Source organism: Haliotis rufescens, unplaced genomic scaffold (assembly GCF_023055435.1).
Source record: "Haliotis rufescens isolate VD_foot unplaced genomic scaffold, xgHalRufe1.0.p SCAF_17, whole genome shotgun sequence".
In the NCBI taxonomy this organism is placed as follows: Eukaryota; Metazoa; Mollusca; class Gastropoda; order Lepetellida; family Haliotidae; genus Haliotis; species Haliotis rufescens.
Window position 1 is genome coordinate 13,226,705 of NW_025963857.1, and position 12,926 is coordinate 13,239,630.

Here is a 12,926-nt window from a genome sequence, read left to right on the forward strand (position 1 = left end):
ATATAGGCAAAACAGTTCCTTCACTCATGAGCAAACTATATCAGCAAAGCAATGCATGTTCTATTGATCCAACTATGTAGGCAAAACAATTCCCGAACTCATGCCGCATGTTCACAGGGAAACCAATTCATACAATTTTATGACTCCACTATTCTTGCTCTCTTCTTTGAATATTTCTAAGCAAAGTAGAAAAAAACTTGTTTTTGCAACATCGCCTGTGTCTACCGAAGTTAAATGCATTTCATTATGCCTTGAATTTTTCGTTTGTCTTTATCATGCTCTCAAAGGTTCAGCTATCTAAACCTCGTGGTTCTTGTGAACAAAACCTTTTTGGTGACATTTGCATCTTTTAATGTTTTCGGCAAAATAAAATAAATGAAATTCGAATGATTAGAAAGTATGATGTCATCAAATGAAGAAGCATCCATGCCAAAATATCGCTTCCACAATCCGACAGAGGATGGTATTTACACACCCGAAAATGCAAATGTCAAAATATATAATATAACGAAAAACCGGATATATATGTTTATGTTGAATCCGACTACTACACTCTAAACGTCATTACATTTTGAGTAAAGAGCATATGTAATCACACCCCATACCATAACGCTGCCGCCCCTGAACCGATCTTCTTCCATGCCACAAAGATTGACGTAACATTCACCTCGACGTCGGTACACTCGAATCCCTCCATCGCTGTGGCTGAGGGGAAAACGAGACTCGTCAGTGAATAGAACTTGTCCCCACTGAATGGCCGTCCAGCGTAGACGCTGTCTGCACCACTGTAGACGAGCTTGAGGGTGGTTTCCTGTCAAAATGGGACGTCTGGCTGGTCTTCTGGCGACAATCCCTGCACATCTGAGGCGACGACGTACGGTTTGTAAAGATATTCTTCGAAGGCAAGGGATGCTTCTTGCAGTCACTGTTGCTGGCTGGAATCGATTTCGTAGGTGTGTTGTTCGAATCCAGTTGTCTGTCGATTATTGGTTACGCGTGGCCTGCCACTCCGAGGATGGTCTCTGACTGCATTCGTCTGTTGCCAACGTTGCCATAAACACCAAATGGTGTTTCTGTGGATGTTAAATTGTCTTACAACATCACGTTGACTCGATCCTGCTTCAAGCATACCAATGGCTCACAGACGCTCATTTTGGGACAGGCGTGGCATTTCGTAATGTTGAATAATTGCGTAATTTTGTTGTTTTTCTGAGTGGTTGTTGTCAGCACGATGCTAAACAATGCATATGGAATCCCGTTAACGCACATGTTTTTATACTTATTCTTGGGTAGTGAAATGCATGGGGCTTGCATAAAAGTCAACTTTTGCATGGAATGCATGCTTTTCTGTAGCAGTTGCGTTTTTGTGACATGATTCCATACATGTACTACAATATTGAAAACCAAACTTTACTTGTTTGAAAAAGACACTAAAATATTGGTGTCACATGAACTTTTGTTGTTGAGTATATTTACATTTTGATGCAAAATCACACATTGACGGTTTCGAGTGGGAAGTGACTGGTCTTGAGCAGCCTTCTGTTTCACTTTTCAGGCCAGCCGACTTCATCCAAGCGAAGGACTCTGCAGGGTTGATCTTCTCAACACATTGCACATAAACACGATGTAGTGGTCGTTCAGATAGCCTCTCCTTGAAAAACTGATTTTGATATGGCACTTCGCTTGGTTCACACTAATTTCTGTACCGTCAAGCAGTACAGAACCATCAACAAATTCAACACCGACATTGAGATTATGTCCTACACACTTAGCTCGTTTAAGAAAACTGTGGAATGCCTTGTTTTCATCACGAGTCTTGATATGCTTCACAAGACAAATAAATGAGTGCAAAAGTGCACAATACAATTTTATTAATATTATTTTTATTATTATTAATGTTCTGCTGTCGGTGGGTATATATGATCAAAGCTACATTATCCTTTGAGAATATGCTATGGAAATGCGCTGTGGTTCTGAAGAAGAGTGAATGTTGGGTTTCATGCCGCTTTGAACAGTATTCCAGTTTTCTCACGGTGTGTCAGCTTGATGTGGGAGGAAAACCCGGAGTGATATAGGTCTTGATCCTATCTCACTCATGTGTATAGTTTAGTTGGACTCACCTTGACATATCTTTGAAATAACATGTATGGCATGTTTATGTGCGTGTATGTATGTGTGAATGCGTACATGTATTTACCTGCGTGTGCGTTATGTAAGTGCGCGTCAGAATCTAATATTTGCGATGCAGGTCTTTGTTTGAATCTGCTACAGGACAAGTTAATGGGAAATTCTCTAAGAAAGAACTTTCTAGATCAACCAATATTTTTGTGACCAAAGAACAAAAAATTGAGATCCTCTGCCAAGGATTGATAGCTAGCTAAACGTGGCTACCCTTACTTAGGCTGGGCAAACATATAGTGATATACCTTAAGCTTGGCTCTCCCTAGACTAACACAAACTGCCGGGCAAAAGAAAGGATACACTGCAAACGTGGACTTGACCAAAACATTACAAACATCATCAAAACGTTACAAGGCTCCGCACACCATGTACACAAAAAAACATTTGAGACGGCTCGATCCCCGCTCGCGCCATACCTAAAGACGTTAAAAGATGGTACCTGGCTCTATTCTATAACAAAATGTTTCTTTTTATAGAGAGGTTGCATCGTTTTCACAACAAGAAGATGTCAGTACAACTGTAACACTTTATGAGTACAACTGGACTCAAACATAAATATAGTTATCATTCTTATTTGAAGTTGTTCTCAGGGTTTATACGCCAATATTTAAACTCTAAAGATGAAAAGCAAAAACATTATGCAAAACTATAGAGAAATTATATCAACCATACCATGATTTAAGTCGGAAAACAATCACTCGACTCTGTTCATTCCGGAAGTAGAATCAACTCGACCCTTTGGGGCTCGTTGATTCTATTACCGGTTTCTACAGATTCTCATGATTTGTCCATCACGGAATCATTCGAGAAAGGACACGAGTCCCCGACAGGACAAGGCCATGAAATATAAAGCCACCAGAACACAAAGTCTGGAGGAGAAATACATAACTTATCGAACTTATACACCCAGACATAGGTATACATGCATGTGTAGTCTCTGGAGCATCTACAGACACGTGTGTAGTCTGGAGCACCAACAGACACGTGTGTAGTCACTGGAGCATCAACAGACATATGTGAATTTACTGGAGCATCAACAGACGCGTGTGTAGTCTCTGGAGCATCAACAGACATATGTGTAGTCTCTGGAGCTTCAACAGACATATGTGTAGTCTCTGGAGCACCAACAGACACCTGTGTAGTCTCTGGAGCATCAACAGACACGTGTGTAGTCTCTGGATCATCAACAGTCAAGTGTGTATTTTCTTGAGCATCAACAGACATATGTGTAGTCTCTGGAGCTTCAACAGACATATGTGTAGTCTCTGGAGCTTCAACAGACACATGTGTAGTCTCTGGAGCATCAACAGTCACATGTGTAGTCTCTGGAGCATCAACAGACACGTGTGTAGTCTCTGGAGCATCAACAGACACGTGTGTAGTCTCTGGAGCATCACCAGACAAGTGTGTATTCTCTGGAGCATCAACAGACATATGCGTAGTCTTTGGAGAGCATCAATAGACACTTGTGTAGTCTCTGGAGTATCAAGACCAAATATGTGTAATGTCTGGAACATCAACAGATATATGTGTAGTCACTGGAGCATCAACAGACATATGTGTAGTCAGTGGAGCATCAACAGGCACATGTGTAGTCTCTGGAGCATCAACAGACACATGTGTAGTCTCTTGAGCATCAACAGACACATGTGTAGTCACTGGAGCATCAACAGACATATGTGTAGTCACTGGAGCATCAACAGACACATGTGTAGTCTCTGGAGCATCAACAGACATATGTGTAGTCACTGGAGCATCAACAGACATATGTGTAGTCTCTGGAGCATCAACAGACACATGTGTAGTCTCTGGAGCATCAACAGACATATGTGTAGTCACTGGAGCATCAACAGACATATGTGTAGTCTCTGGAGCATCAACAGACACATGTGTAGTCTCTGGAGCATCAACAGACATATGTGTAGTCTCTGGAGCATCAACAGACATATGTGTAGTCTCTGGAGCATCAACAGACACATGTGTAGTCTCTTGAGCATCAACAGACACATGTGTAGTAGTCTCTGGAGCATCAACAGACACATGTGTAGTCTCTTGAGCATCAACAGACATATGTGTAGTCACTTGAGCATCAACAGACACATGTGTAGTCTCTGGAGCATCAACAGACATATGTGTAGTCACTGGAGCATCAACAGGCACATGTGTAGTCTCTGGAGCATCAACAGACATATGTGTAGTCACTGGAGCATCAACAGACATACGTGTGTTCTCTGGAGCATCAACAGACACATGTGTAGTCTCTTGAGCATCAACAGACACATGTGTAGTCTCTTGAGCATCAACAGACATATGTGTAGTCACTGGAGCATCAACAGACACATGTGTAGTCACTGGAGCATCAACAGTCACATGTGTAGTCTCTGGAGCATCAACAGACACGTGTGTAGTCTCTTGAGCATCAACAGACACATGTGTAGTCTCTGGAGCATCAACAGACACATGTGTAGTCTCTTGAGCATCAACAGACATATGTGTAGTCACTGGAGCATCAACAGACACATGTGTAGTCACTGGAGCATCAACAGACACATGTGTAGTCTCTGGAGCATCAACAGACATATGTGTAGTCACTGGAGCATCAACAGACATATGTGTAGTCACTGGAGCATCAACAGACACATGTGTAGTCTCTGGAGCATCAACAGACACATGTGTAGGTTCTGGGGCATCAACAGACACATGTGTAGTCTCTGGAGCATCAACAGACATATGTGATGTCTCTGGAGCATCAACAGACACACGTGAAGTCTCTGGAGCATCAACAGACACATGTGTAGTCTCTGGAGCATCAACAGACACATGTGAAGTCTCTGGAGCATCAACAGACACATGTGAAGTCTCTGGAGCATCAACAGACACATGTGTAGTCTCTGGAGCATCAACAGACATATGTGAAGTCTCTGGAGCATCAACAGACACATGTGTAGTCTCTGGAGCACCAACAGACAAATGTGTGGACTCTGGAGCACCAATAGACACACGTGATGTCTCAGGAGCATTAACAGACACATGTGTAGTCTCTGGAGCATGGATTTCAAAGACTTATAAAATAGTTGATAATTTTTTATTCTGTATATTACTGAAAACATAACGTGATAAAAGTTAAAACTCAGTATACATGTATACCACCAGCTACAAATAATACCAGCATTTTTATACATTCCATAGCATATGATACATACATGTAGTTTGCTGACAGAACAAACTTTCATAGAATATTATTTTACATACCTATGTCAAATACATGTGCATATGAACGGGGTCTTAGATTGTGAAACAAATTTACAGTTTTGTGTATATAATGGACGATGTAATATTTAGCGATTCAGTATGCTGTTATTTCGAAACAATTATTTGTCCATATGATTTTCTTGTAAGATTCCAACAAACAATATTCTTCATGGTACTTAACTATTTTCAATAATATTATGTTTTGTATGCTGAGGAAAAAATACGCTTCGCTTAAAACAAATATATTCACCACTGTAGAGATACACCAATACTATCAGATGTTACTTTTAAACACATACCTATAAACATACATAGTACTATATTCTTTACTAGGATTATACTAGACTGTACATGGAATCATTTGAAGTGGTATTTACAGCCGTGAACATATTTTCAGAAACAAAAGAAAACCGCGGAAGGTGCCGAGAAGATAGGGAAACATGCCTCATAGTTGAACGGAGGGTTACAAGGAAACCAACGTCCCTGCTATAAGGAGATCTTCAAATTTGTGACAGATTTCATAGCATATGGAAATGGGTTTCTGTGCTTGTAATTAACCAATCGCCTTTTACAAGATATCATTACTTATAGTCAACACTAGTATACAGTACACATCAAATAAATGCTGAAGAAACAATATAACAAACAACTTTGATTAAATACGGAATCCATATTGGGGCATTAACACTGGAAAAAGAACAACATAAACGTACTTCGATAGATCACTAGCCTCCATCAGGGGTATCGATAATCGACGTTTTTTCGCCTGCAACGAATGCCTGTTCTCAGGACTCTCTGGTTCCACATTGGTCCATCAGAATCTCCATGATGTCGTTTGCTGTCTTCAAACACCTTTGGCGTCGACTTTATACCCCCTTGTGAAGACATGTCTGATGTACCAACCACTCCTGACTTGGAGGTTTCCCCAGACGATCTAACATTTACCACTATACGGATTTACACAGTGTGCACCCCGAAATTGTCGTTCCATAAACGCAAAAGAAATGTTGAAGTCAGTTCTAAACATGGAGCAAAATTAATTTAACTATTTGCTCCTCTCTTACGAAACCATACACATAAATTGAATTGATGATCACTGTACACTTAAGAATTCATTTTATGCAAGAAAACAAGACCTTGAAAATATAACTTGATATCAATTGACAAATATCACAACTGGCTGTATAAAAAGGCCGCATCTTTTGAATGCTGTCGGTTCAGTCCCAGTTATAATCATCGCGAGTCATCGCAACAGCATAACCTGCCCGATGAGGGCTCACCAGTGACCTTGGATATATGAGATATTTCATTGATATATAATTGCGATTCGTTAAGGTATTAAGTGTCCTTGATACAAGATGAAATAATAGAAGTCAATTCAGGACACATATATAACAAAACAATACAACAGGCGTCAACGTCTCTTGTTACCCATTTTGAAGGGCGACCACCCCGAACACTGACACTTCCGCAAAACACAATCAGGGATATAACAAGTTTGTCAGAAAGGATGAGAGTAAGTGAGTGAGTTTAACGCCGCTTTTAACAGTATTCCAGTTATATTGCGGCGTGTCAGCTAAATGTGGGAGGAAAGCCCGAAGTGATGCAGGTCTCAGACGTTTACCACTTCGGTGAAACCCACGAACACGGGTATGGTGCTGACAAACCTAGAAACATAATTGGGGCGAACCGGGATTCGAACCCTCAATCATAGGTTTCTGGAGTGTCCAAGGGACCCAATATGCACAGCGAATAGCGGCGCCTTAGACGACTGGGCCACCCGTGCCCCCAAAGGATGAGGTCATAAGCGAAGTCATGAAATACGCACGGTTCTTGAAGTAAAAACAATGTTTTGCCATTTACACCTGGTGGAATCTGTTTCGGCAGATGATCCAAACTTGTCCGGCGTATTTTGCATTTACAAAGAAAGTGTATGTGGTGGTTTGATGGGGTGTGTACGGCTTACTAAAGCGTCCGCCATGTACTGACTGTTCAGAGTGAGTGAGTGAGTGAGTTGGGTTTAACGCCGCTTTTAACATTATTTCAGTTATATCGCGGCGTGTCAGCTTAATGTGGGAGGAAAGCCCGAAGTGATGCAGGTCTCAGACGTTTACCACTTCGGTGAAACCAAGGAGCACGGGTGCTGACAAACCTAGAAACATTATCGGGGCGAACCGGGATTCGAACCCACAATCATAGGTTTCTAGCCAGCCCAAGGGACGCAACTCTGCACGGCGAAACGCGGCGCCTCAGACAACCGTGCCCCCCGACTGTTCAGAGCTGCATCAAGATGCCTCGATTCCAATATTCACCTGATTATGTTTGTCAGCACAATACGAGTGAAGGTGGGTTTTCAGTGGTAAGTGTGTATGTCTGTGACCGGGCAAAAGAAAGGATACACTTGAAAATTGGAGATGACAAAAAATGCCAAACGTTATCAAGACGTTACAAGGCGGAAAACAGTCGCTGCAACACTGCAAACGTAAGGTCTAAAACACAACAGTTTACTGTGATACCTGTATCAAATACATCACCATAGAATGACCATATCTTGTTTGTTTTATTCATCATCAGCCTCGGGTGAATACTTTCTTTTGTCCGACAGAGTACATCAGTTTGGGCTGCTGCCGCGCATCAACTGAACTCATGTTCAAAGCAGTGTATAAGCTCAGTGTTGTTTGAGCGTTTGCAACCCTACTGACCATCGTTTGGAGTTACAAATGGGTTCATCATATTCAAAACTTTCGAGCCAAAGGTCTTGAGCACTGAGAATACCCCAACACCTTGCGTTGAATCTGTGCCTTTCTTAAGCAATTGTCGTGCCCTGATTTTACGTGTTTCTCTGGATGTTTTGTTTCCAACTTTTGTCTGAGAGTGTTGGATTGAAGAATATGTTTGCGTACTGGAGACAATGGACTCACAAACCAAAGTCTTTCCAGTATGGGAGCCTCGGCCTTTGTACTGTGGATTCTTGGTTTTACAGCTTCTACCTTCACCAGGCGTTTTTGTCTGACCAAGAAAGTTTGGTGGGTTCTGCTGGGTTGGTGCAGCCTTTAACATTCTCTCCAACAGTTTGGACACATTTAGTTCTGGTTTCTGGTTTACAGCATTAGGCGTGATCACAGACGGTTTGTTTGCAAAACTGTTATCGGAAATTGATTCGGAAGACACTGGAGTCATTTTCTTGTTCTTAGTAGGGTCATTTCCACTTGTTGTTGATACTCTCTGTTCTTGATCTGAATAGACATTGCCCCTCGTTCTCTTCTCAGGCTGCATAAGCTCATATCGAGGTGTTATTTTTGTGTGTTGAGAATGTGCAGAACCGACAGTGTGTTTCTGGCCCTTCTCTGCAGAGGATGGTTCGAAACAAGGGGATCCTGTCTGTGAATGTTTCCCTAGAACCGTTGAGTGATCTCTTAATGTCTCTTTACTGGGAGATTTACATTTTCTTCTGATGCTCTGTCGTTGTAGCTTCTTTGGGGAATATTTATTTACCTGTATTGTGGTAGGACAGGCAGGTTGGTACTCTTTAGTGACAGTTGAAAGTGTCGCATCTACTCTTTTATCTTTTCTAATGATGTTCGTTGGTACAGCATGTCCAGTCACTTTCCCAATATTATCATTTTCGGTCCTGGCTTCAAATTCTGGCGACCGGGGAGAAATACCTAACTGCTGAAGCACATCATGGGTTGTCTGATTTTCATGAAAGTTTTGAAGGTTCATTGACTTATCTTCAGAAGGTCGTATTGGTTGAGATCTTCGTCCGGATGAGACGGCCAAGGCTGGTATTGTAGAAACATTGCTCAGTGACATCTCAGTTATTTTCATATTCAAGTTCATTACTGTACTCGGCACTGTGGCTGAAGAAGATAAGGTTGTTTGACGTCGACAGATGGGAATGTCCTTGGGACTCTTTGTCGGAAGATGCCTTGACAGTTGTCCATGTTGATCATACTTTATTTTCTTTGCATCGGTATGAAACTGTGATTTCTCTCCATCATCACAGGCAGGTCTCTTTCTCGGCATCAAGCGGAATGTAGGTGCACTATGATCATCTAAAGGGCTATATCTGTCTGGATCTTCTGTCACACTGGCATTTGTCATCGAGCAGAGAATCGGTTGTATGTCGTTAAGCATTGGTTTCTTTCCCTGCAGGTCTCTAATACATTCCAGGTAGGACCTTCCACAGTGATGGACGTGTATGCTCTCATTAAGCCAGAACACTGACACCAGCTCAAGTTCCTCCTTGGGAAGATTCAGCAAGAACTTTACTATCTCCTGCTTGCCATCACCACTGAACTGTTTCCGAAGCTCCTTGATGATATTGCTTGTTGGCGAACTGACATAGATAGTTTCCCACTTGTAGGCTATCTTGTACACACCACTTGGCCTGCGCTTCGTCCGCACGATGACTGAATATGGTACATGACCTCTGTGCAACAGCTTGCATGGTTTCATCTGGAATAAAAAGCAGTATTTTGGTAACACCTCAATACAAGTCAGTAAGCCAGCCAGTAAAACATTATGAGTGAGTGGGTGAGTTTGGTTCCACACCGATTTGAACAGTATTCCTGTCTTATCACGGCGTGTCAGTTTGACATGGGAGGAAAGCCCGAAGTGATGCAGGTCTTGGATGTTTACGAATTTGACAATCCTAGAAACATAATCAGGAGAATCTAGATTCAAACCCACGATCATAGTTTTCTGGCACGCTTAAGGAATTTCAGCGCCTTAGGCGACTATGACATAGACAAGAGGCACATTGTTGGTGTTCATGACGAGTTGATTACGAAATGAAATCAATGGGAAATTAACTAATATTGTTCATGAAACATTCCTATTACTTCTTGGGGCACGGGTGGCCCAGTCGTCTAAGGCGCCACGATTCACTGTGCAGCAGAGTTGCGTCCCTTGGGCACGCCAGAAACCTATGATTGTGGGTTCGAATCCCGGTTCGCCCCGATTATGTTTCTAGGTTTGTCATCACCATTCCCGAGCTTGTGGGTTTCACCAAAGTGGTAAACGTCTGAGTCCTGCATCACTTCGGGCTTTCCTCTCACATTAAGCCGAGACGCCGCGATATAACTGTCGGCGTTAAACCCAACTCACTCACTCAGTCACTCCTATTACTTCGTTACGCCGAAGGCCCGGTTCGATTCCCCATATGGGTCCAATGTGTGAATCCCATTTCCGTTGTTCCCCGTCGTGATATATTGCTGGAATATTGCTAAAAGTGGCGTAAAGCCATACCACTTCATTCATTAAAACTACTTACGGCAATCAAGGGTATCGACATGCGGCCTGTTTTGGGCACCATAGCCTGTTTGTCTTTTTTTCTATTCAATGGCCGCTCTGTCTTCGAAGATCTCTCTGTGTCCATATCTTGTCCTTTATTAATGCACGGTGTCTGGAAGTCCTTTAAACGTTCACACTCTTGTTTGGTATTTGTTTCAGGTTGCGACGTAACGTCATCAGAAGCACTAGCTATCAGCCCCAGTGCTGTCTCAGCAGTTCCCTGTTCGTCCTGGCAATGCAATACCCCATGTGCTGCAGGAGGCGGACAGTCATTCCTCTGTGTGTGATCTCTTGGTTTTTCTCGAGGAACAGAGCTGTTTCGAACATGTGCAACAACCTTTGTCTGTTGGATTGAACCGTGCAAACTCGTACGAGATGTCGAGACCTGGCTCGGTTCCGGTTCAACCAGCTCCAGATTAGTCGGCCATGGGTGCTGGACATATACTGGTATGAAGTGTGAGTACAGCTTTATGTTGTGTGAGCTGTAGAGAGGATGCACCTGTGGCTTTCCAGAGTCATTCGGCTCAGGCAACACGCCCCGGTTATTCATGACTGTGCTGAAATGGAAAGTGTACATAAATGTATTGAGCGAGTGGGTGAGTGAGTCTGCTTTAACGCCGCTTTGAACAATATTTCAGTTATTTCATGGCGTTCCAACGAGTGGGAGTAAAGCCCGAAGTTATGCAGGTCTTAAACGTTTAGTGCAGTCCACGACCACGGGATTCGAACAACTGATCATGAACGATACGCTTAAAAAGACCCACTACTCTGCACAGCGCATTGCAGCGCGTTGGAAGACTGGGCCGCCAATACAATTGATACCCCATTACTTCATAACTGTAATAAAGTCACAACCTTGACTTCTATTGCTGAAAACAAGACTTGATATACATTACATATTAACACATAATAAACATTAATAATAATGGGGGCACGGGTGACCCAGTCGTTTTAGTCGCCACAATTCGCTGTGTAGAGTTGCGTCCCTTGGGTATGCCAGAAACCTATGATTGTGGGTTCGAATACCGGTGTGTTCAATTATGTTTCTAGTTTATCTAGCACCAAACCCATTACCGTTTGACAAAAGTGGTAAACGTCTGTGACCTGCATCACTTCAGCCTTTCCTCCAACATTAAGCTGGCACGCCCTCATATGACTGGAATATTGTTCAAAGCGGCGTTAAACCCAACTCACTGTCTCACTTAATAACAATGCTGATCGGAAATGTAATGTTTACTCCAATTATTAAAGTTTCAAAATTTCAAAAGTAAAAAAAATCTCTCTAGAATAAAGTGTGCGTGTGAAATAACGTTCAATAACAGTTGACCCACAAAAGTGTGGGTTTCAGCTGCATGCTAAGAATGCTGGCAGGGGCCGACTGTGTGTTATCAGGGTCACGGTGACATTATACAGCTTGTTTCATAACACTGAATCGCTCAGATGAATCATTCTATGATTACTCCTCCTTACATTATATATCATCCGTTCTAAACCCCTTATTCATAATTGCTGACATTTGCTATATTCTAATTTACGACAGAATGGGGTATTATATGTTATAAGTTATATATTGTTACATTATATATTAATTGGCAAAAAGGATACATAATTACCCACCTTTAGATGTAGTGTAGTTATCAACGAAAGGACATTTAGTCAGAGTGACACTACAAGTACGCATATCCATGTACGCTACTTATCGCTAAGCTGTTGTCAACTAACGCTGTTGAAAACAGTTCTTAAAATGAACTAGATCGGGATTTACTCACCGCTGTTGGCTTTATCAGTGTTTTCAGCCTTCCTTACGAACAGCAATGTCAAGGACTTTCCGATTGACGATTTGTTTGTCGGCGAAGAGTCATATCGCTCCTTGTAAAATTTAGTCACTCCACATGAATGAACTGAATGATCTTGTTTGTTTGTTTGTTTGTTTGTTGTTTCATGTCGCATTGAGTGATATTTCAGCTATATGACGGCGGTCTGTAAATAATCGAATCTGGACCAGACAACCCTGTGATTGACATCAAAAGCATCATTCTTCGCAACTGAGATAAGATGACATGCATCTGAAAGGTCGGCGAGCTTGACCACACACTGATAGATGTCAATGAAAAAGCACATACTGCCTAGTCAATGTACATGCTGTTTTTTTTAATAGTCGCTGATTGGTGATTAAAGAAATAGCGCCTTACTTACAG

At 42.1% G+C, this 12,926-nt stretch overlaps 1 protein-coding gene across 1 annotated transcript; it reads right to left on the reverse strand.

The window, feature by feature from the left end:
- Positions 1-7,614: 7,614 nt before the first annotated feature.
- LOC125381160 lies at positions 7,615-12,630 on the reverse strand. The gene is made up of 3 exons (XM_048397568.1): positions 12,498-12,630; positions 10,709-11,285; positions 7,615-9,891 (listed from the first exon to the last, which is right to left on the reverse strand). The coding sequence occupies exons 2-3, from the start codon at positions 11,276-11,278 to the stop codon at positions 8,128-8,130; spliced, it is 2,334 nt and encodes a 777-aa protein (XP_048253525.1). The 5' UTR covers positions 11,279-11,285; positions 12,498-12,630; the 3' UTR covers positions 7,615-8,127.
- Positions 12,631-12,926: the final 296 nt, after the last annotated feature.